We start from the raw sequence: 22,531 nt of genomic DNA on the forward strand, positions 1-22,531 counted from the left end.
GGCTTCAACGATTCCGGGGCGATTCGTGACGATTTGGTTAAAGTTGAATAAACTAACTTGAATTTTGAAGATTGAAATCGGAAATAAATTCTGAATGAAAGTTCGTATTCGTGAAAAGATTGTGGTGCAGTTTGTGGTCAATCGGCAGTCTGGTATTATTGGTAATAATTAATCTGAAAGTGAAGAAATAACAGTCTTATGAGGAAATTTTTTTCAAGATCAGGGAGAAGAACAAAATCTAGAAAAAATCGCGAAGAATCAGAAAAAATTAATTTAAATTCTGTACCCAATATGAAAATTATCGTCAGCGTCAGGCTTTTTTGTTGAATAATTTATGTTTTTACGAACGAGAGGCCTTTGTTTAGAAAAATAATTGATTATTTGATTAATAATTTTGATGATGAATAGTTTTTTCAGGCTTTTTGAATTTATTTTTCCTCGTTATGCTGAAAGACGCCACTGGAGTTTATTCACACTACTTTAACAAAAGACCACAAATTGAAAATGCAAATTAATTAAATTTCAATTTTGTTTCCATTGATTAATATTCATTTTTATTTTACTCCCTTTTTCATTCATCAATTTTTTGAAATTGTTCCCTCGTGATGAACGAAATAATTGAAGAGTTGATGCATAAAAATTAAATGAATAAATGAATAAATAACGAAATTGAAATGAGGAAAATGAGGAGAATTAACTAATTGAATTCAAGAATAATGTATAAGTCATGTTTTGGTTTTTTTAATTTTAAAGAATGACTGATGAAGATGAAATTCCCATAGACACTGTTGAAAAAGAGTTGAAATTGCACGAACAATTAACTAATAATGTTGAAGAGAGATTGCATTCGATTTAGGGGGAAAAAATTGGGTATTTCAGATTTTAATGAAAAATCTATGAAATTACCGATTTTAGGCAGCAGGAGGATGAGAATTCCCCAACTGATTTGAATTTTCAATCGGAACATGAATATTCAGCGCAGAACTACGTTAAATTTTCAATCAATTGGGCTGGAATTAACAACGTCCGTTGATTTTACCATAAAATTTTTAATTTTCAATAACAACTTCATTGGAATTTCTGGATTATAGGGTATCGATTAATGCATTCGATTAATTTGTTTATTCAATAAAATCCCTATGTCGAGATTCCTAAAAGAATAAAAATTATTGGAAATTGTGCAAATTCAGGCTTTAATTTTTATTTTATAATAATTATTTATTCTGTAAATTTCTCATTATTCTCATTATAATTTATCGAATTAGACATGAACATAAACATAAATTGAACTCAATGTTATTGAATTCCCAGGATAAATAAGAAATTCCACACACTATTGAATCTTAAAATGGAATAAAATGTCTTAAAACTTCACATTTAAATTTCCAAAAATTTCAAAAAATATAGATTTATCTCTTCATCATATCCTGATTACAAATTCAAATATTTTTCACTCTGAACTTCATCAATTCCCAGAAATAACGATCTCAGAAAAGAGATTGCACACATTTTCTCAGGGATATTCACTCTGAAAATTTAATGAAATGCCTTAAAACTTCACATTTAAATTTCCAAAAATGTTAAAAAATAGAGATTGATCTCTTCATCCCATCCTCATTACAAATTCAAATATTTTTCACTCTGAACTTCATCGATTCCCAGGAATAACGATCTCACAAAAGAGATTGCGCCCATTTTCTCAGGGAATTTTCCTCCCAACGACTTCCGGAAAATGTTATCAAGCCTTCTATTAATTATCATTTTGATCTTTCATCCGCAATTGTGTTGGGTCATGGAGTACTACAGTATTGACTGCCTACGCGACGATAAACATGTGTTCGAAATGATGTCTCAATGTGTGCATCTGTGTTGAGAGGAAGTCACGGGACTCGTAGTCACGAGGATTCGAGTCACGGGACTCAGTGAAAGTGTCGAAGTGAGACGGAGGAAGGTCGCGGCGTCCCTCTTTGTGCGAACCTACGAGAGCCTCTTGGGTTCTTGTGATGCAGCCATTAACAATTTTTTTTTAAGCCATTAATTTTTATGATAGCGTCATTGTACGAGGGAAAAACAAAGGGAAATATTAGAAGATAAATAATTAGTTTTGAGGTAAATGGAGATGGTTCTGGAGTTTTGTTTCTTCGGATCGGTGCGGCTCGGTGAGCGGAGACGATGGAACTTCCAAGCGGCGAAGATGACGTGCGCTCATTTATAATCATTTCTTGGTACTTGATGGATTACCTATTCATATTGAATATTCACAGAGAAAATCCATTCCCGGATCGAAAACTTTATTTTTCAGGTGAATTATTTTTTCCTGTTACAGGGGCACTGGTTTTGCTCCAGTTATTTTTTTAACGCTCCTAGAATTTCGGAGAAATTTATTTTCGGGAGGTGGTGAAAACCACTGGGGCAAAACAGGTCGTTTTTTCCTTTTTGGGGAGAGACTGCATTGTTATAAAATTGTTGCAAATATTCCTGAATTTTCTCATTCATGAAAATTGAATTTTCAATAGATTGAAAATTAACATTTTCAATTCTTGAATCGAAAACTTCATTTTCGTGAGGTGCTGAAAACCACTGGGGCAAAACAGGTCGTCTTTTCCTTTTTGGGGAGAGGCTGCATTGTTATAAAATTCTTGGAAATTTTCCTGAATTTTCTCATTCATGAAAATTGAATTTTCAATAGATTGAAAATTAACAGTTTCAATTCTGGAATTGAAAACTTTATTTTTAGTGGAAAACCTTTTTTTCTGCTCCAGTAGTACCTGTTTGGCCCCAGTTATTTTTTAAATGCGTAGTTTTTTTTTAATCCATCACTGTTTCGTTATTTTTTAGGTATTAATTAATATTTTCATTCATAAACTTTATGTACGTTTTGATTTGATCATGTAATTGGCTTTGTGCTGGTGGGTCTTTAAAATGTAGATGGAAGTTCGGAGAAATTTATTTTCGTGAGGTGTTGAAAACCATTGGGGCAAAACAGGTCGTCTTTCCGTTTTTGGGGAGAGAGTGCACTATTAGAAAATTCTTATGAATATTCCTCAATTTTCCAATTCGCGAAAATTGAATTTTCAATGTAGTCAATTTTCGCAATGAGTTTGATTCTAGTCTTAAATCGAAAACTTAATTTTTCAGTTGAAAATGTTTTTTTCTGTTCTAGTCGTACTTGTTTTGCCCCAGTTATTTTTTAAATGCATAGTTATTTTTTAAACCCCTGGCTGTTCCGTTAATTTTTATGTCTTAATGTTTTCATTTATAAACTTTATGTACGTTTTGATTTGATCCTGTAATTAAGACCTCGTGATGTTGGGTCGATATGAAATAACATGAAAATGAAACTGAAATGCAGATGGAAGTTCAGAGAAATTTATTTTCGTGAGCTGTTGAAAACCACTAGGGCAAAACAGATCGACCTTTCCCTCTTTTGAAAAGGCTACATTGCCTGAAGGATACTCTAATGGAAATTTAGTCAAGTAAAAGATCTTGAAATTTCTAATGACTAATTTACATGATTTTTCCATCTATATTGTTATTGACAAATCACTTAATTATTGGAGTATTCAATGAAACAGCTATTTTCAGGTCTACGTGACCATGAAAATTATTGAAAATTCCTTCAAACTATTGGAAATTTAATTGAATGGCATGTTCAATTTTCATAATGAGTATGCAAGATGTTATTGAAATATCAATGATCCTCGGGCATGAAGAACTCAGTAAAAATACTCTCCTCTTGAGCACATTGCGGTCATGTATGCAAAAACTAAATTACAAGGATGACAATTAAATAAAATTCGCAAATCAATATTTCGCCTACCTCACGAATAATAAATGCGTTCCTCATCAGGCCGAATTTCTACCACAATTTTTATCACTTAGAATCAACTATTACCATTCCCGCAAGAAAAAAAAATTGTAAGAAATATGTGAAAGTCAATTTCACTGAATTTCCAAAATACATAAGAAATTCCATAAACGATTTCATCTCATGTTGAATTGAAATTCGAAATATAACAAATTCAAGTTCAGCCGTTACGTCAATTTTAAAATATTTCCAATATTGTTATCCTTTTTAATAAAAAATCCAGTGTAACGTTTTTTGAAGCCAATCTATTCGGCGTATTGTGCCATTAGAATATATGTATATATACATAATATATACTTTAGGAATGGTATTGTAAGAAAATAATGTCAATCAAGTTATGTCATATTTATGCTATTGTATAATTCTACGGAATATATTATTATGATGGCTAACACGTTGACAAAATGATCCATCAAATTTTCCTCAGCTACAAAGTTAAACATAGTGTAATATTCAATTACGTTCTAATATCTCATTCAATTCAATGTGTATACACCATCGAAGAATTCAAAATAAATAAATGTAATGTAGCTTAGGCCCCATGGAGTAGGATATTCGCGCGCGGAGCGCGCGAACAAATCCAGTTGACATAAAATCACTTGAAATCAACTGTTACAATTTCCTTAAAAGAAATAGGAGAGAACATAAAATTGAGTTTTACCGAATTTCCAAAATGCACGAGAAATGAAAAATTGGAATGCATCTATTACGTAAATTAAAAAAAATTCAAACAGCGTGGAGAATTATTGAACGAAGAAAACTAGAGGGGTATTAATAAAAACGGATATTCTTAGATTGGCAGTTGAAGAGTAGAGTCGGTCAATAACTTTTACCATCGATGGATTTACCAAGGACTTGGTGTATTCTATAGGCGTCTACAATCGAGGACAAGATGATGATTTGTTAGTTATTTTAAATGAAACATGAGGATAAAATTAGCTCAGGCACATAAATTCAACGGGATTATGGAAATCTCGCCAGGTGTTTTCGATATTTTCGGGGAGAAATCGATATAGGAGTGAAAATAGTATTGATATTTAATGTCAAAGGGCGTTCTACCTGGAAAAAATTTGTTCAATGTCAAATTGAGTGATCTATGTGCTCGAGGAATGAACAATTGATCTGAACTTGGAGAATAGTTGAGGCTTTCCGAGTTCATCTCCCCGGACATCCTTAATGTTGGCGAATGCCCCGTAACATTTGAATACTAGTAGAGACGACAGAAAAATCGTTTCGTCACAGCTCGTGATATCCCCATCAAGGATTTGCCAAAACCAGAATCCCGAGGAGACCGGTGAGATGTTGAAAAAAAGGGTAAGAAGCCGGATTCGGTTCTATCCTTGAGCTAGTCTTCAATGCGTCTTACACCCAATAACACCACTGGGTACAAGTATACATCACATGACGACAGGTGCAAGGATATTAACGCAAAATGATTACACGTTTGCGTCAATTTGACCCGCATCATTTGGCATTCAGTAACATAATGGGTGACGACATTTCAGTAATTGGAATATGCTTTTTCGAGTCATCGGACTGAAGTCATTCAATCTGATGACGTGGTTGTTCAGACGGTGGGGGTTTGCATCGGATTTTTTATTGCGGAATATGAAGATTATTATATAAAATGAATTAAATTATTATTAAATATAATGAAGCATTCGTAAGTTGAAAAGGAGTTACATGAGGTTGGAAAAATATTAAAGTTTCAGATTTCACTGATTATTTTTCTTACTCGGATTTCAGCCAATCAGAGCGTAGTGTTTGAGGCTGTCAGTTTTATTTCGGAAATTTCTAAAAAAATTCCGACGGAAATTCACCAGTAGCTTTTCAAATGTTTCTCATCTTTCAACGCATTTCACTTTCATATTCGGTGTGAAAGATAAACAAAAAGTGGGTTGTAAATGTATGGCTGTGTAAATGTATCCGGATGCTGTTCACTGCACTCTGCTTGGCCGAAATCCAAATGAAAAAATAGTCCGTCAAATACCACTCGTACTTCAAAATTAATCGGATATTTTCCTCAAGCTTCCCTGCCTAGGAACGAGTGTGTCAAATTTTGCAGAAAAAACAGATTTTAAACCTGCAAAATTTGACACAATCGTTCCTAGGCAACGAAGCTATCGGAAAATATCCGATAATTCTGAAGCAATAGTGGTATTACTACTGAAAATTCAACAATTTCTAAATAATTGGAAATTGAATTGGAAATTCAAAAACACATTTACTGGAATTCTCATGACTTTTATTTATTTTTATGGAATAATTGAAATAAAATTTACAGTTTTCATCAGTTTTTCCAGAAAATGCTGAATTTTCAAGCGTGAAATTCCGTAAAATTCCAATGAAAATTTCCGAGAAATGTACCGAAAGTTTCAGCCAAAATTTTTTAATTAAAAAAATTTATATTCAGGCTTCTTCCGTAAAAGTTCTTGCGCGAGAATTTTCTTTTTTTCTTGGACTTTTATCCTGGAAAACAATTAAAACGCAGCGCAATAAATTTTTCAAAATTTAGTTCCAAAAATTTCTATAAAAAAATAGAAATGTACAGATTTTTCTCTACCAAATACTTATTAAAAAATGATATGATGAAGCTGCATAAATTTCAATAGAATTGCTGCAAAAAACCAATAGAATTATTCAAGCGAACTTCAACAGAATTTCAATAGAATTTCTCAAATTTTTTCTCTCAAATCTTCGTAATTTTTCATCACTTCTGACTGAAAAAAAAATGCATCCAATATTTTTCAAAAAATTCGCGTATTTAACTGTTTTATTTATCAAAAAATGGAGATGTTAAATGAAGCGACTCGGTTTCAGACAAACTTGCCACGAAATAATTTCCATTTTTTATCGGTAATAAAATACCGACTTGCAGGTGAGCAATTGTTGCGTCACTGTATCATACGGCTTTATTTTTGTTTTCCACGTTTGAATGTATTCGATGCGACTTCCGGGTTCGGATTTATGCTGATTCGCGGGAAAAGTAAACGTCCGAATCATCGGCAGATCGAATATTTCGATAAATCTACCGGTTTTTCGTTTCATGGAGTTCTCGCGAGGATGGCACTAATTTGCCGTTTGATTTAACACATTTTTTCTTCTTCTTCCAACGATTATACGTGTAATCATCGTATCCTCGTTGCGAGGCAGCATTTAGCGGAGATGTATATGATTTTTGAATGACTAGTAACAGCGGTTACCACTGAATCTACTTTGTTGGGAATTGTAAAACTTCAGGTGTTACTTTCCAATTTATTCAGGAAAAAACTCATTGGGATGAACCCGATAAAAATAATAATGTATTGATTTTTTTATATCGAAAAAAATTGATAAGAAATGTGAAGTTTTAAATAATTCGAGTTTCATTTTGTGTTTCAATTAAAAAATTCTCTAGATTTTTTCTTATTCGTACAAAACAATTTGAGGGGACAACAATTTAGAGCATTAGATTAAAATTTCTTTTTAAATTGTATTAGAATTCTATTAAAAATCTAGAGGCGAGTGGGGCAGTATGAAACAGTCGAAAAAACACTGTTTGACACAATTCAAGCAAACAAAATTGTTTTTATTAAATATTTTCGTTTATCACCTTTTGTTTATCAACTTTTTTTTATTCTTCCTAGTACTGATGAGAATGATAATTTTCTCTTCAGGAGAATGGAAAATTATTACTCTCATCAGTACTCCCAATAATAAAAAAAGTTAATAAACAAAAGTTATAATAAGAAATTTTTTTTTGCTTCAATTGCGTCAAATGGTTGTTTTTCGGGTGTTTCATTTTGCCCCACTCTCCCCTATTGGAAATTGTATTCCTTTTTTTCGACGTCTAAGAATAAATCACTATTTTTCCGCACAATTTTTAGGGAAATATTCATAAAAAATATGAATGGATTCCAATTTTTTAATTTAATTTCTTCAATTGGTATTTTTTTCTATAAAAAAAGCATCTGAGGATAAATTCCATAAGTTTTTAGTCAATTTTTTGTGTCGAGCATTGCAAAATTTAAGAGAAAAAAAAAACCTTGAAAATTCCCAAGTATTTTATAGAGTATCAAGAGAATATTTTGTATAACAAAAACTCATAAAGTTTTCAATACAATTATAAGAGAACTCCAATAGAATTTCTTAGTGAAAACATATTTGAGAGGAAAAAAGCAAAATTTGAGAGAAAAAAACGTCGAAAATTCCCAAGTATTTTATAGAGAGAATATCAAGAGAATATTTTGTATAACAAAAACTCATAAAGTTTTCAATACAATTATAAGAAAACTCCAATAGAATTTCTTAAGGACAGGATCTTCGAGAGAAAAAAGGCAAAATTTGAGAGAAAAAAAGATGAAAATTACCAAGTATTTTATAGAGAGAATATCAAGAGAATATTTTGTATAAAAAAACTCATAGAGTTTTCAATACAATTATAAGAGAACTCCAATAGAATTTCTTAAGGACAGGATCTTCGAGAGAAAAAAGGCAAAATTTGAGAGAAAAAAAAGATGAAAATTCCCAAGTATTATAGAAAGACTATCAACAGAATATTCTATATAAAAAAAACTCAGAGTTTTCAATACAATTATAAAACACCTCCAATAGAATTTCTTAGAGAAAGCGCCTGTGAAGGAGTCCTCCACGTCATTCATAAAAAAATAATTGAAATTGTCAACTTTTTCAATTATTTATGACAATTGGCGCCTCGTCCACCACCGAAGATTGTGGATCCCCCTTGAATGCCTGTCATGGCAGCGCCCATGTGCAAGGAAGAGATAAAAAAGAAGAGATCTGGCGACTGGACAGCTGATGAACTGACTAGCGTTGTGATAATCGTTCATTTGTCACAAGGTTGTTCCATTCCAACTATTTCCACTCGATGTTCCAGGAACGTGGGGTGTCGAAGGGTCTATTAAAAATCCTATAGAGTGTGAATAGGAAAAAGCGCACTCACTTTCACCTACAACACCGTTGCATTCTCCGCTGTGGGCAATACCAAGGAAGTAAGGATACAATAATTCATTATTCAAATCTAATTACTGAATTCTCATTAATATTACTCGGGAATAGTTCAATTTTTTTCTAATAATTTTGAGGTCTTCTTCGTGATTTTGGAGAACATATCGGCGAAGTAAATATTAAGAAAGGACAAGCAGAATAATTATTACAGAAATTATTACAACATTTACCGGAATATTTTCTAATTTGAATGAAAGTATGATTAGAATTACTTCCTAATTTCAGTAAAAATGTCGGCTACAAGATTCTCCGGAATTGAAATGGGTCCGCCCATTGAAATTTTCGCCCTGAATAAAAAATTCTTGGAAGACAACTTCGAGAAGAAAGTCAATTTAACAATCGGTGGTAAGTTTCTATTTAAAAAAAATACAAATATTGCATTCATCTTCCCATATTTTATGTTAAATGTCAATTTAGAAATTGAGAGATTTCCCAATTAATGAAGATGAATGCAATTGGGGTGTCTGTTGAGTTTGCGCCTGAATTTTTCCCCAGCTGAAAAATAACTCTAATTTTTCCCGATGAAATTGACCTTATTCAACACTCGATGAAAATAACGCGAGTGTGTTATGTAAATCACATGACTGATGATGCAATGGGGTGCGCTAGTAATCTCCAGCGTTGTATACACCGTTGTAGATACAGCCTGTTTTCACTATTGAATTTGAAAGAGTGGTATTTTATATTGGCGAGCAATTGTGTCTTTGATATGGAATCTATTTTTTTATTGCTGTTGCACTCGGATCGCTCTTATCTGTTCTTGAGGATAGATAATCTTTATGGAAATGTCTTATTTATTGAATTTGCTGAGAAAAACAATTGAGCAGAAAATGATAGTGCATTCTTTACGAAATTATTGTAGTTTTTTGCAGAGAATATTCAATAGGAAAAAATTAAAAGAGTCCGGTTTTTCTGTGATACTTATTCTGTTGAGATTTCTCTATTGGAACTCCTCTTCATAATTTTTCCAAGGTTTTATCCTTCTGTTTTGTGATAGGACGCAAAGCATTATTATTTATTGTCTTTCGTGCATATTTTTTTTTAATACGAAAAAATTTATCATTTATTATTTATTCTATTGAATTTTTATTGAAAATGTAGAAGAATTCTCTCGCAGTTCTGTTAAAATTCGACTAATGCCATTGGTTTTTGTGTCAATTCTATTAAAGATTATGCAACTTTATCATGGAATTTTTGTTAAAAACTGGCTCTAGACTGGAATTGACTTAAATAGTTTGACCACTTCACTACTGAATTAACAATTCACAAATGAAAAAACTCGGTGGCGCACGGATTAGAACTCAGAAATGCATTATCTTGTATTCAGCATATCGTACGAACGAGGGAAAGCCCTGGGTTCTGCCAGTGGTGAAGAAAGTTGAGAGAAATCTCGCAGAAGATGAACTCCAGAATCACGAATATCTTCCTGTCCTCGGCCTGGACGCCCTCAGCCAGAACGCCGTTGAGATGCTCCTGGGGAAGAATTCTCAAGCGATTATCCAGGGAAGAGCCTTCGGTGTGCAATCGCTGTCGGGAACTGGGGCTCTTCGCGTTGGCGCCGAGTTCCTCTCCCGAATTCTCCGTTATGACACGTTTTACTACAGCAAACCAACCTGGGGTGAATAAAATTTCCACCAACAGCAAGCAATTGCTACAGCTGCAATAACAAAGATTGTGATGAATCCTTTGTTTTTGGTAGAGAATCATAAACTGATCTTCACGAATGCGGGATTCAAGAAGGGCTGTGAGTACAGGTACTGGGATCCAGTGAACCGCAGTGTGGACATCGAGGGGATGCTCGAGGACCTCAGCAATGCTCCCGAGAATTCTGTCATCATTCTCCACGCTTGTGCTCACAACCCCACGGGCTGTGATCCAACTGCTGAGCAGTGGGAGAAAATAGCTGATGTTATTGAGCGGAAGAAACTTTTCACGTTCTTTGATAGTGCTTATCAAGTAAGATGTGGTTATTTTACCAACTTATTACACTTTTTTATCGAATCTATTCAATTATTTGGGAGAATTCTGATTTATGGTTTAACAATTACTAAAAATTATTCATTTATTCATGTTTTTTGTTTGTAAAAAGGAGAAGGCAAAGGATTTATTATTTTACTATTTTTAGCTTTGCAATCGTTCAAATTTAAGTTTTTCTTTAATTGTTCGCTAATGAATGTAATTGAATCTTTTTTTTTTCAAGTTCGGCAGCATATTGCTAATTTATTGGCAAAAATAACTCGACTATATCCAATACAAGAGAAATTTTCTACTTGTTTTTTATATAAAGAAAAGAAATTGTCCATGTCATCGTGACGTATCATCTTGGCATTTTTCTTTGACATTTCATCGAGGGAATCTCCGTAAAATGAAAGTCCATCGAATTTTCGTATTCTCAGGGATTTGCAAGTGGTGATTTGGATCGTGATGCCTACGCAGTACGCCTCTTTGCAGAGCGTGGTATTGAGTTCCTCGGGGCCCAGAGTTTCGCCAAGAATTTCGGCCTCTACAACGAACGAGCTGGAAATTTGGCGGTGGTGATGAACAACGCGAAGGAGATAGCTCAAGTTAAATCTCAGTTGACTCTTATCGTTCGAGGGATGTACAGCAATCCACCTAATCATGGGGCACGAATTGTGGCTTCTGTTCTGGGGAATGCAGACCTCTATGAAGAATGGTAATCAAATTTATTCCACTTTATTTCATTGATCCAATGGGATGACATGATTTCAGTAGCGAAGCGGTAAACCGGGTTAAGTCAATTTTGACTTTTGGTCAGTATTTGATGGATATCTTGGAATCTAAGAGAGATCGCAAATTTTTTCTCATGACCTTTTTTATAACCCTTAATTGGCTCTACAAAAAAGGTCATAATAAACATTTTTCTATCTCTGTTAGATTCCGAGATATTCGTCGAAAACTGGACAATAGTCAAAATCGACTTAAACCGGTTTACCGCTTCGCTACTGATTTCGATTCATAGAATTTTGAATGATAGATCGATTATCAATTAGGAATCGTTAATTTGTTAATTCCTAGTTGAAAGTACGAAATATGAAATCTAAAAATTAAGTTTCTCCTCGAATTATCAATTGATTATTAATTAGGAATGATTAATTAATTAATTAATGAAATTTTCAAATTAAACAAATTTATTTAATTTAAATTTAATTTTCTCTTCGAATTTACATATCTAATTTGATTTCTATTTTTATGTATTATATCACTGATTGCTATCAATTAATTCCTTTTTGGTTTAAAGGAAAGATCATATTCGCATAATGGCTAACAGAATAATCAAGATGAGACAAGGATTATACGAGAGACTTATCAAGCTTGGAACTCCAGGAACATGGGAGCACATAACAAAACAGATCGGAATGTTTTCATACACTGGGCTGACAGGTAAACCCCCACTTTCATATCTTGAAAAAATTTAACAGAAAAATTCAACGCTTTCTCTGAGAAATTGCATTGATAATTACGAGACTTTGTCGTGGATTTTTCAATAGTTTAAAAGATAAAAATGGATAGATGTTGATTTTTCTGTATTACTTATTCCCCTGACATTTTTTCTGTTGAAATTCTTCTGCCCGAATTTCCTCATTTTTTTAATTCATAGAAAAAAATCATAAAGAAATAATTCAATTTTTAATTACTCAATTTATCGCTTAAGGTTTGATTAATTCATTAATGAATTCATTAATCCATTAACTCACTAATTGATATCAGTGGTATTTTTCTATTCTAAAATCAGCTAAAATAATTAATCCAATGGCATTTTACCCTTGATAAATTACTAAAGCATAAAAAATAATTTAAATTAGGGAAATCTACGCTTACGAATTCCCACAGAAAAAAAACTCAAGAATTCGATTTACTTTCAATTGATATTAATGGGTGTTTTTTATTTTCTCCTCTAATAAATCACCGTTCCTTAATCCTATGACATTTTACTCTTGATGAATTCATGAAACTGTCAGAATGATTAGAACGTGCGATCTGACGAGAAGTGAATGGTGATAGAAACAGGGACGATCTAGTCACATTCACCTTGAAATTTTCGATAGAATGCTAAAAAACTAATAGAGCTCTCACAAATTTCCAGAAGCAATTTACTGGAACTTTCAAAGAAACCTTCGGGTTTTTCTATCATTTTTTTTCTGACATGTTCCTCATTCAATGAACTCTCATTTAATAACTTAATTATTTCCCGTTTTCCAGAAATCCAAGTGGAACATCTGAGGAACCACTACCACATTTACATGGCTCGAAGTGGACGCATAAACATGTGCGGCCTCAACGATCGTAATATGGAGTACGTGGCGAATGCATTCCACGAAACAATCGTCTCACTACCAGACAATGAGAATAATTAATGATAATCTCACATGAGGAATCAATAATATTGTTTGAAATTCGACAAGTTTATACGTACGTTGAGTAGTTTTATATGGCTATCTCCGTGCTCTCGAGGACTCGCACGTACGAAAACTTTTCATAGAAAAATTTGGGCAATCAGCTTTAAAATTCGATTGGATTTCTATTCAACTTTTTTTGGCTGTGCATTTTTTTCAATGGAAATATTCAATGAAGATTGAATAATCTATGGGAAATTAAAGAATAAATAATGTATAGAAAAAAATGAGTAGAATTCGATTTTCGATGCAATTTATTCTATTGATATTTCCGCTGGAAATTCCTCGGCTCAAATTTTCCGAAGTTTTGTTTGATTTTTTTAATAAAAAAAGACGAAAAATAGTGGAAAAAAACTTGGAAAATTCATGTCAGGGAATTTCTATAGGGGAGGATGGGGTAGAATGGACACTTTAGACTTTTTTTTAATTACTCATAACTCAGAAAATTCTCAAATTTACTAATGGAGCTCAATTTAGGCTCATAACAAAGGGCAAGAATTGTTCTTTGCATTGAAAAAAAAATTATTAAATTTCATCACCATTTCAACCTGTCATTAACATTTTTAAAAAAGTCAAAAGTGTCCATTTTATCCCAAGCTCCCAATGTCTGAATAGAAAAAGTCGAGATTCTATTATTTTTTCTATAAAATCATTTCTATTGCAAATGTTCTATAAATTTCTATAAAAAAAAATTTTTTAATTCGATTTTTATATACAACTTATTTTACTGAGATATTTTCTGCAGAATTTCCTCGGCTCAAATTTTCCAAGTTTTTTTGTTGGATTTTCTTGATGAGAAGAAAAGGAAAACCAGGCGGAGATTATCACATACACACAAGGTGGTCAAACTTGGTATTTTTACGTTTCAAATCATTCTACATAAATTCCAAGTAAAATTAGAAAATCTAAAAATAGAACAATTACAATACTTTCATTCGAAAGCAATAGAATTAAAAAAAAAATACAATTAGAAAATTTGAGTTGAGGAAATTCTATAGAAGATATCTGACGAAAATAAGTTATGTATAGAGAAACCGAATTCTGTTGACCTTTTCTGTTCAATATTTTCTACTGAACATTTCAAGTTTTTCTATTAAATTTTTTCGTGCGTGACAGATTACCTAGAATACTAAAGAATAGGTAAAATGCAAAACGCAGGGTCAAACTTAGGAAATTAATACACGTGTCATTGATAACTATCTGTCCAAGAGAGATCATCAATCAGAAAATTCTCTCTGAATTTCTCCAGAAAACGTATCACAATAATGAGTACAAAACGTTGTTAGCAGATGTACTAAATCAGTAGAATGACCAATGATTTTATAAATGTGAATTAAACCTTGTAATACGTGTGCCAAAGAAAGTAGCATGTGAAGGCAATGTCAAGTCACCAGTAATGAAATTTTGTTTAGCCTATCTGTGAATACTAGAGATTGCATTTAGAAGAATGAACAAATTGTCGATGACAATTAGGATTGTACAACTAGTTCATAGGTGAATTCAATGTTTGACATCATTATTTTGGTGGAGTATGTTACCATAGTGAAATAAAATCATTTCGTTTAATCTTGAGATTCTTTTATTGCACCTCCTGGCAGCTTATGCCGAATGTTCTGAGGGTTGAAATGAAATATTATTTTACGTTGAGAATATTTTATTTTAATAAACTGACAAAATAGGAAAAACAGCAGGGGATATGCACCCTCTGTAGCTTCTGCTCTTTCTTGAGTTGATCGAGTGTTAAATTAGATGAACCAAAATTCACTGAAGAAGAATTCAATAAAATAATATAATTATAAATTCTAGAAAATAAAAATTTTATTTTATGTTGTGTATTTTATTGTGTGCATTTTGTGAAAAATAATGGAAAAGAATATTTTAATGAAAAAAAACATCATCAATTTCTCTCCAACTATTTAATATTTTATTATACCTCATAAATTACAGAAATCTCAGAATTAATCTGTGATTCCATCAGGCGTATGTACACATGAAGATAATGAATGATTTAATAATTCATGTATTCCATTTCGACTCTTTCTTTTTGAACGTCTCTTTGCCATCGGTTTCGAGAGCAGTGTAGAACCCCATGTCCTCATATTTCGATCGCATATAAAGGATGTAGCCAGAACATCCTGCAATTGCAGCCAGACCCAATGCCATTATAACTATATTCTGAAAATGAAAATTGACATTGACGATTTTCTTTCTCAATAGTGGAAATGGCTAATTTTTCGAGGAATATCTCAGAATCTACAGGAGATGGCGAAATTTTTGTAGTGACCTTTTTTATAGATCGAATTGAGAGCTACAATAAAGGTCGTGACAAAAATTTTGCTGTTTGCTTTAGATTCCGAGATATTCATTGAAAACTGAACAATAGTCAATGATTAATGATTTTTTTTGGGCTTTGTGAATTTATTTTTCCGCGTTACACTCAATGGCTCAACTGGAGTTTATTCGTACTACTTCAAGGTAGTAGAAACATAACTTGAATTCAGTGAAAACTGACCAATAGCCGAAATTCACGCACAAAAAAATTCAATAGAAAACCCAGCGAATTCGCTAGAAAATTCTGTTGGAATTCTATAGGAATTATATTGAAATTCTAATGAAAAAAAAAGAAATTTTGAATTTCTGTTTGGAATTTTCTCTTGAGATTTTTTTCATAAGAATGCTTGGGCATCAATTTTCTAAGTTTTTTCCACTTGAATTCTGTAGTACAAAATAAAACAAAATCCAGGGGAAAAAACTTAGAAAATTTGTGCCCAATAATTCTAATAAAAAAAATCTCAAGAGCAAAGTTCCAACAGAAATTCAAAATCTATTGACTTTTTCTTATTAAATATTCAATAGAATCAGCGCAAGAAACAAATAGAAGTTTTCAATAGAATTCTAATAGACATCTTATAGAATTCCTGTAGATTTCGTGTAGAATTCCTACAGAAGTTTTCTATTGAATTTTGTCATGTGTGTTGACTTGACCCGTTTTACCACTTCGCCACTGAACTTAACTTTAATTCAGTAAATTAATGGGTGAAGTTGATTTTTAGTGGATTGATATTACTGGTTTCACATAGAGTTCATAGTTGACAGCTCTGAAGAGCATCGTGCTCCTGAGGGAGCGGATGCCATCCCCAGGCGCTCCATTTGAATTTTTCTGGCTGGACGAGGAGTCGGTCTTATCAGCCATTCTACCCTTCCGGATTCAATTCTGAAAGGGAAATTATTATGTGTTAATTTTCATTGAGGTTATGTGCTCATGGTAAGAGCATAAAAAGTGTCAGAGAATTTCTTCTGAGTTTTAAAATAATTTTGGAGTAGTTTTTTGGTTCATCGTGAGTGATGAATTGAAATTTCAGAGAATTGTTTGATGATGTGAGTTGAGCTATTTGACGAAGGTATACATAATATAAATAAATACCTTGGAAGAAATTGGAGTCCATCCCGCCAATGGAGCCACGTGGTTGTGCCTGCGAAAGCAAATGTCAGTAGTTGAACGATTTTTTAATGAGTGCTCAGTGATTGTTGGATATTTTTATCTCAATTCGTTAATTTGGGATTTGATTTATAAAATGGAGCGAACGGCCGAGGATCTTATCGACAATTACTGTAGCGTTATATCTCAGGAGGCGAGAGGTTCGTTATATCAATAACATAGAGGAGCTCTATCTATTCCATGAGAATCAAGTGGAAGACAATTTGAAATAGTCACTCTAAGTTGATGTTTTTTTTTATTGGAGCATTCATTTATTCGTGTTTGTAAAATGGAAATTAATTAGTATTTTATTTTTCTATTGGAGTATTTCAGTGACTAAGAACTGAAGTTTATTTTTTGGGAAATTTTCAGCGACCATTTTCAAAAATTGTATATTCTTGAATCGCGATGTTCAAATATAGGGGCGGGTGGGGTAAAATGGACACTTTAGACTTTTTAAAAATTATTCATAACTCAGAAACAAATTTATTAATTAAGATCAGTTTAAGCTCATCACAGAGGGGAAGAATTGTTGTTTGTATTGAAAAAAAAAATGATTAAATTTCATCAACATCTCAACCCGTCATTAACATTTTAAAAAAAGTTAAAAGTGTCCATTTCATCCCAACCTCCCCTGCAATTTTAAATTTTTTCAATATTTTTTTTTATTGGTAAAGACTGTTCATTTATTTGTGTTTGTAAAATGGGAATCAATTCTTATTTTATTCTTCTATTCGAGTATTTTAATGAATACGAACTGAAGTTTATTTGGAGAAGTTTTCGTCGACTATTTTCAAATATACAATTTTATTAGGAATTAGTGAATTTCAAATTAGATTTAATTGCTACATAAAAAGTAGACGAATGAGAAGTAGACGAATTTTAATATATTCATATTTGATGACTGAAATATTTATTAGTTATAAATATTTCAAAACAGAATTCAATAGTGAAGCGGTGAAACTGTTTAAGTGAATTTAGGCCTCAGGTGAGTTTTTGAGGAATATCTCGGAATACAAGAGAGATAACTAAATTTTCGTAATAACCTTTTTTGTAGAGCGAATTGACGGCTACAAAAAAGGTATTGGCCAATTTTTCTATCTTCCTTACATTCCGAGATATTCATTGAAAACTGGCCAATAGTAAAAATCGGCTAAGTTGAGTTGTGCTTAATCGTCAGTCTACTATTATTAATAATGATTAATCTATAAGTGCAAAAATAACACAGTCTTATGAGAAAATGAACTTCTTGAGGTCAGGGAGACGATTAAAATCTAGGAAAAACCTCGAAAAAGCAGAAAAAAATAAATAAAAATTCAGTAGCGAAGTGGTAAAAGGAGATAAGTCAATTTTGACTATTGACGAGTTGTCAATCAATATCTCGGAATCTAAGGGAAATAGCAAAATTCTTGTTATAACCTTTTTTGGGGGGCCGATTGAGTGCTACAACAAATGTAATTACGAAAATTTCGCTATCTCCCTTAGATTCGGAAATATTCTCCAAAAACTCAACTGGGAGATGTCGACTTATCTCCATTTACCACTTCACTGCTGAATTCTATTCACAATTCGAAAATTATCATCAGTATCAAACTTTTGTAATAAATAATTGGTGTTTCTGCGTAACTAAAAAAAACGTAAAAAACTAATTGACGAAATAATTTGATGTATTAATTTCTCACACTCATCAAAGTTAGAATTCGTGGGAAAAACTACGAATGACGAATGATTTTTTTTTGCATTTTGAATTCATTTTTCCTCGTGATACTCAACGACTCAACTAAAGTGTAGCCACACTCCCTTAAGGATGTACTACACCCATTCGGCCAAAATTCACGTTGTTTTTTATTTTTCTGGCAAATTATTGATCGGATTAACGCGAAATAATATACAGTTTTTGCGTTTTATCATTATTGAGAGACTCACGAAGTTTCATGGTAGTACAATCATTTCCCTGCATTTTTTCTACAATTTTGTGAATTTCCTAAATTTCTAGTTTTGTGAAAAGTTTTAGAAAAAGCAAAAATGCAGGAAAATGATTGCACGATCATAAAATTTCGTGAGCCCACGGAGGAAAAAATTTAATAGCAAAATCTATCGAATTCGTTAGAAAATTCTATTGAATTTCTATTAGTTTTTGACCGATTCTATTAAAATGTTCAATAGAAAATATTCAGTAGAAAAAGTCAATAGAATTCAATTTTTCTGTATAACTTATTCTATTGAGATATTTTCTATAGAATTTCTTCGGCTCAAGTTTTTTCGTTTGATTTTCTTGATGAGAAGAAAAGAAAAATAGAATGCAAAAAACTTGGAAAATTTGAGTCGAGCAAATTCTACAGAAAATATATAAAAAAAATAAGTTGTATAGAAACATCGAATTCTGTTGACTTTTTCTATTGAGCATGTCAATAGAATCAGCCAAAAACTAATAGAAAGTTGAATAAAAATTGAATAGAATTTTCTAACGAATTCCATTGGTTTTTCTATTAACTTTTTTCGTGCGTGGCATTAAGTAATGATAAAACGCAAAAACGGTATATTTTTTCACGTTAATCCGATTAACAATTTACCAGAAAAATTCAAAAAACGTGAATTTTGGTGAGAAAGGTGTAATACATGGTTAAACCACTCGAATTTATAAAAAATAAAAAAAAATTCTCCAGAGCTCTATCTAAAAGAAGAAATCGACACCATAGACGCCAAACAGGAGTCATTAACTCCCCTGCAATTCCACCAAAAATACGTATCAAAAAACCTGCCCCTATTGATAAAGAACGGAGTGTCGAACTGGCCAGCAATGGGCAAGTGGAGCATTGATCACTTCCGGAGGAAAATGCCCGGCAAAAAAATCACAGTGGCGGTCACTCCGAGTGGATATGCCGACGCAATTGCCACCGATGAAGAAGACAACAGAGAATACTTCGTCATGCCTGAGGAGCGGGAAATGACGATGTCGGAGTTCCTCGATGGATTGACGACTCCGAGGGACGACGAAGTATTGTACATTCAGAAGCAGAATTCCAATTTTCAAGAGGAGTTCCACGAGCTGTGGAGGGACGTCGAGGAGCCGAAGTGGATTTCTGAGGCTTTTGGAAAAGATCCCGATGCGATAAATTTCTGGATGGGAGATCAACGAGCCATTACGTCCAGTAAATACTTGAAAAAGATTTTTAGAAATTAAAGTTTTTGCTCAACATTTCAATGGTACTTTTTTATTGAGATGTTTTCTGTAGGAATTCCTGGAGAGAAATTTTCTAATTTTTTGCCACTTTATTTTTCTTCTCTTTTCATTAAACAATTGAATAAAACTCCGAGGTATTTTTTGTAGAGAATATCTAAACAGAATAAGTTTCATAGAAAAACCAAATTCTTTTGATGTTTTCCATAGAATATATTCCGAGTCTAAGTGGATTGCTGAGGCTTTTGGAATATATCCCGATGCGATAAATTTCTGGATGAGAGATCAACGAGCCATTACGTCGAGTAAATACTTGAAAAAGATTTTTTGAAATTAAAGTTTTTGCTCAACATTTCAATGGAACTTTTTTATTGAGTTGTTTTCTGTAGGAATTCCTGGAGAGAAATTTTCTAATTTTTTGCCACTTTATTTTTCCTCTCTTTTCATTAAAAAATTGAATAAAACTCCGAAGTATTCTTTGTAGAGAATATCTAAACAGAATAAGTTTCATAGAAAAACCAAATTCTTTTGATTTTTTCTATATCATATATTCCATTAACAAAAATATAATGAAAACACCAATAGAAATCCAATAGAATTTGCTACCGAATTTCCCAATTCTTCAGAATAGAATTTTTATGACGATGTATTTTGAATTATAGAGCGCTTCGCTTCGGAAGCAAAAATTGTATTATATAAATTTGATTTTTATTTCAGTGCATAAAGATCCATATGAGAATATTTACTGCGTTGTTTCCGGAGAGAAAGAGTTTATTTTACATCCGCCGACAGATTTACCTTGGATTCCATACGGAAAGTACCCCTCAGCTATTTATCGAAGGAAGGACTCCTCTTGGAAAATTGAATCCCTTTGTGATGATGGGGAATTGTTACCCTGGATAGCTATTGATCCGCTGAAACCAGATTACACGAAGTAAATTTTTATTCGTTTGGAATTTCTCTGGAATGATGAATTAAGTCCCGGGTGTACTATCTTTCGAACGTTATCTCGATGTTTTTTTTCATCTTTCGTCATCTGAAATTGTCAATTGAGTCCTGCATCATGCAGAAGTTTTGGAAAATTCTGAATGAATAATCAAAAAAAAGGAGAAGAAATTCTTAATTTTTTCAAAGAGTANTTTCGTCATCTGAAATTGTCAATTGAGTCCTGCATCATGCAGAAGTTTTGGAAAATTCTGAATGAATAATCAAAAAAAAGGAGAAGAAATTCTTAATTTTTTCAAAGAGTATTTTTAATTCAGTAGTGAAGCGGTAAACCGAGTTAAGTCGATTTTGACTATTAGCCAGTTTTTGCTGAATATCTCGGAATCTAAGAGAGATAGCAAAATTTTTCTCATGACTTTTTTTATAACGCTCTCTTGGCTCTACAAAAAAGGTCATGACAAAAATCGTTCTATCTCTTTTAGATTCCGAGATATTCGTCAAAAACTAGGCAATAGTAAAAAACGACTTAACCCGGTTTACCGCTTCGCTACTGAATTTATATTCGTAATAAGTTGAATAACAAGAAATTGAAAAATGTATCTGATTTACGGTGACAAATGGTGACCTGTCACCCAATATCATGCAGGAGGAAGACTGATTTCGTAAATCTTTTCCCAAACTGCACAGAGACATTTATTACGGAAAAGGCTCTGTGAAAAAAGTTGTAATATTTTGGAGAATTTTTTAATCACACTTTTATCACATAAAAAAGGCAGATGACTACATAAAACTGTTTTGAAAATTGAGATACCTAGCTGTCACTTCCCATGAGGAGTTAGTGTTTTGTTATCCACCATGGAAAATGACAGCTAACAGATAATTTGCCACAGCAAATCAGATATTTGTAATTTCCACTTTTTTCAACTCATTCTGAATCTCAATTAAAAACGCTCTTTGAAAAAGTTCAGAATTTTGTTTATTTTTTTTATCATTCTATCATAATTTTTGGCAATTTCTATATGATGTACCACTCAATTGACAATTTTCGATTACGAAAGATAAAAAAAATACAGATAACATTCGAAAGATAATACACACAGGATAGTACACCCGTTAATTTTAAACAATTTTTCAGGTACCCAAAGTATAAAAATGCAATTACAATGAAAGTATCAGTTCAAGCGGGGGACATCCTCTACCTGCCCTCCCTCTGGTTCCACCACGTCCGGCAGTCTCAAGCCTGCATAGCCATCAACTTCTGGTACGATATGGAGTATGACATCAAATATGTGTACTTCAAGGGTCTGGAATTTCTCACGCAATGACTTAGAATTATCTACGTAATCATGGAATAAATGAGAGAGAATTGGTTTTACAAAATTATCGAGTGATGTTTACAAATTAAATTGAAAATGGCAATGTAGCATTGACTGGGAAAACACGTAATAAATTAATTCCATCATGAATGTTGAAAAATATTTTATTCCTTCATAACTCATATATCTTTGGTAACGAGTAAAATTATAAAAATACAACAATCCTAAGAACACTTTAAAAATAATTCAGTAATTGGATACGTCTGATAATAACAGTAATTTCAAAAATAATATAAAAAATAAAAACGAAATGTTCACAAG

At 32.4% G+C, this 22,531-nt stretch overlaps 3 protein-coding genes across 6 annotated transcripts; 2 read left to right on the plus strand and 1 right to left on the minus strand.

Moving 5' to 3' along the window:
* Positions 1 to 8,650: 8,650 nt before the first annotated feature.
* LOC107048813 (aspartate aminotransferase, cytoplasmic) lies at positions 8,651 to 13,569 on the plus strand. Its single transcript, XM_015272233.2, has 7 exons — positions 8,651 to 8,859; positions 9,101 to 9,220; positions 10,203 to 10,493; positions 10,575 to 10,831; positions 11,272 to 11,549; positions 12,135 to 12,277; positions 13,097 to 13,569. Exons 2-7 carry the CDS (start codon positions 9,106 to 9,108, stop codon positions 13,249 to 13,251), a joined length of 1,239 nt encoding a protein of 412 aa, XP_015127719.1. The 5' UTR covers positions 8,651 to 8,859; positions 9,101 to 9,105; the 3' UTR covers positions 13,252 to 13,569.
* Positions 13,570 to 15,202: 1,633 nt separating this feature from the next.
* On the minus strand, positions 15,203 to 16,958 carry LOC107048815 (small integral membrane protein 8). 3 transcript variants are annotated; one of them, XM_015272237.1, is made up of 4 exons: positions 16,902 to 16,958; positions 16,717 to 16,763; positions 16,358 to 16,508; positions 15,203 to 15,465 (listed from the first exon to the last, which is right to left on the minus strand). In XM_015272237.1, exons 3-4 carry the CDS (start codon positions 16,481 to 16,483, stop codon positions 15,307 to 15,309), a joined length of 285 nt encoding a protein of 94 aa, XP_015127723.1. In that variant the 5' UTR covers positions 16,484 to 16,508; positions 16,717 to 16,763; positions 16,902 to 16,958; the 3' UTR covers positions 15,203 to 15,306. The 3 variants fall into 3 exon arrangements, with proteins under 3 accessions (XP_015127723.1, XP_015127722.1, XP_015127724.1); XM_015272236.2 differs by having other exon boundaries at positions 16,717 to 16,958; XM_015272238.2 differs by having other exon boundaries at positions 16,358 to 16,504; positions 16,715 to 16,958.
* On the plus strand, positions 16,363 to 22,454 carry LOC107048814 (bifunctional peptidase and (3S)-lysyl hydroxylase JMJD7). Of its 2 annotated transcripts, XM_029126839.1 has the most exons (5): positions 16,363 to 16,555; positions 16,653 to 16,929; positions 19,435 to 19,920; positions 20,667 to 20,883; positions 22,030 to 22,454. In XM_029126839.1, exons 2-5 carry the CDS (start codon positions 16,776 to 16,778, stop codon positions 22,217 to 22,219), a joined length of 1,047 nt encoding a protein of 348 aa, XP_028982672.1. In that variant the 5' UTR covers positions 16,363 to 16,555; positions 16,653 to 16,775; the 3' UTR covers positions 22,220 to 22,454. The 2 variants fall into 2 exon arrangements, with proteins under 2 accessions (XP_028982672.1, XP_015127721.2); XM_015272235.2 differs by lacking the exon at positions 16,363 to 16,555 and having other exon boundaries at positions 16,643 to 16,929.
* The last annotated feature ends 77 nt before the right edge of the window (positions 22,455 to 22,531 follow it).

The sequence above is a fragment of the Diachasma alloeum genome, unplaced genomic scaffold (assembly GCF_001412515.2).
Source record: "Diachasma alloeum isolate Michigan unplaced genomic scaffold, Dall2.0 Dall_scaffold_00197, whole genome shotgun sequence".
NCBI classification, from domain to species: Eukaryota; Metazoa; Arthropoda; class Insecta; order Hymenoptera; family Braconidae; genus Diachasma; species Diachasma alloeum.

What these genes read in the sequence shown, in the direction of transcription:
- LOC107048814 (XM_029126839.1), top strand. Translation starts at nt 16,776, where the DNA reads ATGTCAGTAGTTGAACGATTTTTTAATGAGTGCTCAGTGATTGTTGGA. An exon ending in TATATCTCAGGAGGCGAGAG is followed by an intron (nt 16,930 to 19,434) that starts GTTCGTTATATC and finishes AAAATTCTCCAG; the next exon opens with AGCTCTATCTAAAAGAAGAA. An exon ending in CTGAAACCAGATTACACGAA is followed by an intron (nt 20,884 to 22,029) that starts GTAAATTTTTAT and finishes ACAATTTTTCAG; the next exon opens with GTACCCAAAGTATAAAAATG.
- LOC107048813 (XM_015272233.2), top strand. Translation starts at nt 9,106, where the DNA reads ATGTCGGCTACAAGATTCTCCGGAATTGAAATGGGTCCGCCCATTGAA. An exon ending in TCTTTGATAGTGCTTATCAA is followed by an intron (nt 10,832 to 11,271) that starts GTAAGATGTGGT and finishes TCGTATTCTCAG; the next exon opens with GGATTTGCAAGTGGTGATTT. An exon ending in GCAGACCTCTATGAAGAATG is followed by an intron (nt 11,550 to 12,134) that starts GTAATCAAATTT and finishes TTTGGTTTAAAG; the next exon opens with GAAAGATCATATTCGCATAA.
- LOC107048815 (XM_015272237.1), bottom strand. Translation starts at nt 16,483, where the DNA reads ATGGCTGATAAGACCGACTCCTCGTCCAGCCAGAAAAATTCAAATGGA. An exon ending in ATGAACTCTATGTGAAACCA is followed by an intron (nt 15,466 to 16,357) that starts GTAATATCAATC and finishes TTTCATTTTCAG; the next exon opens with AATATAGTTATAATGGCATT.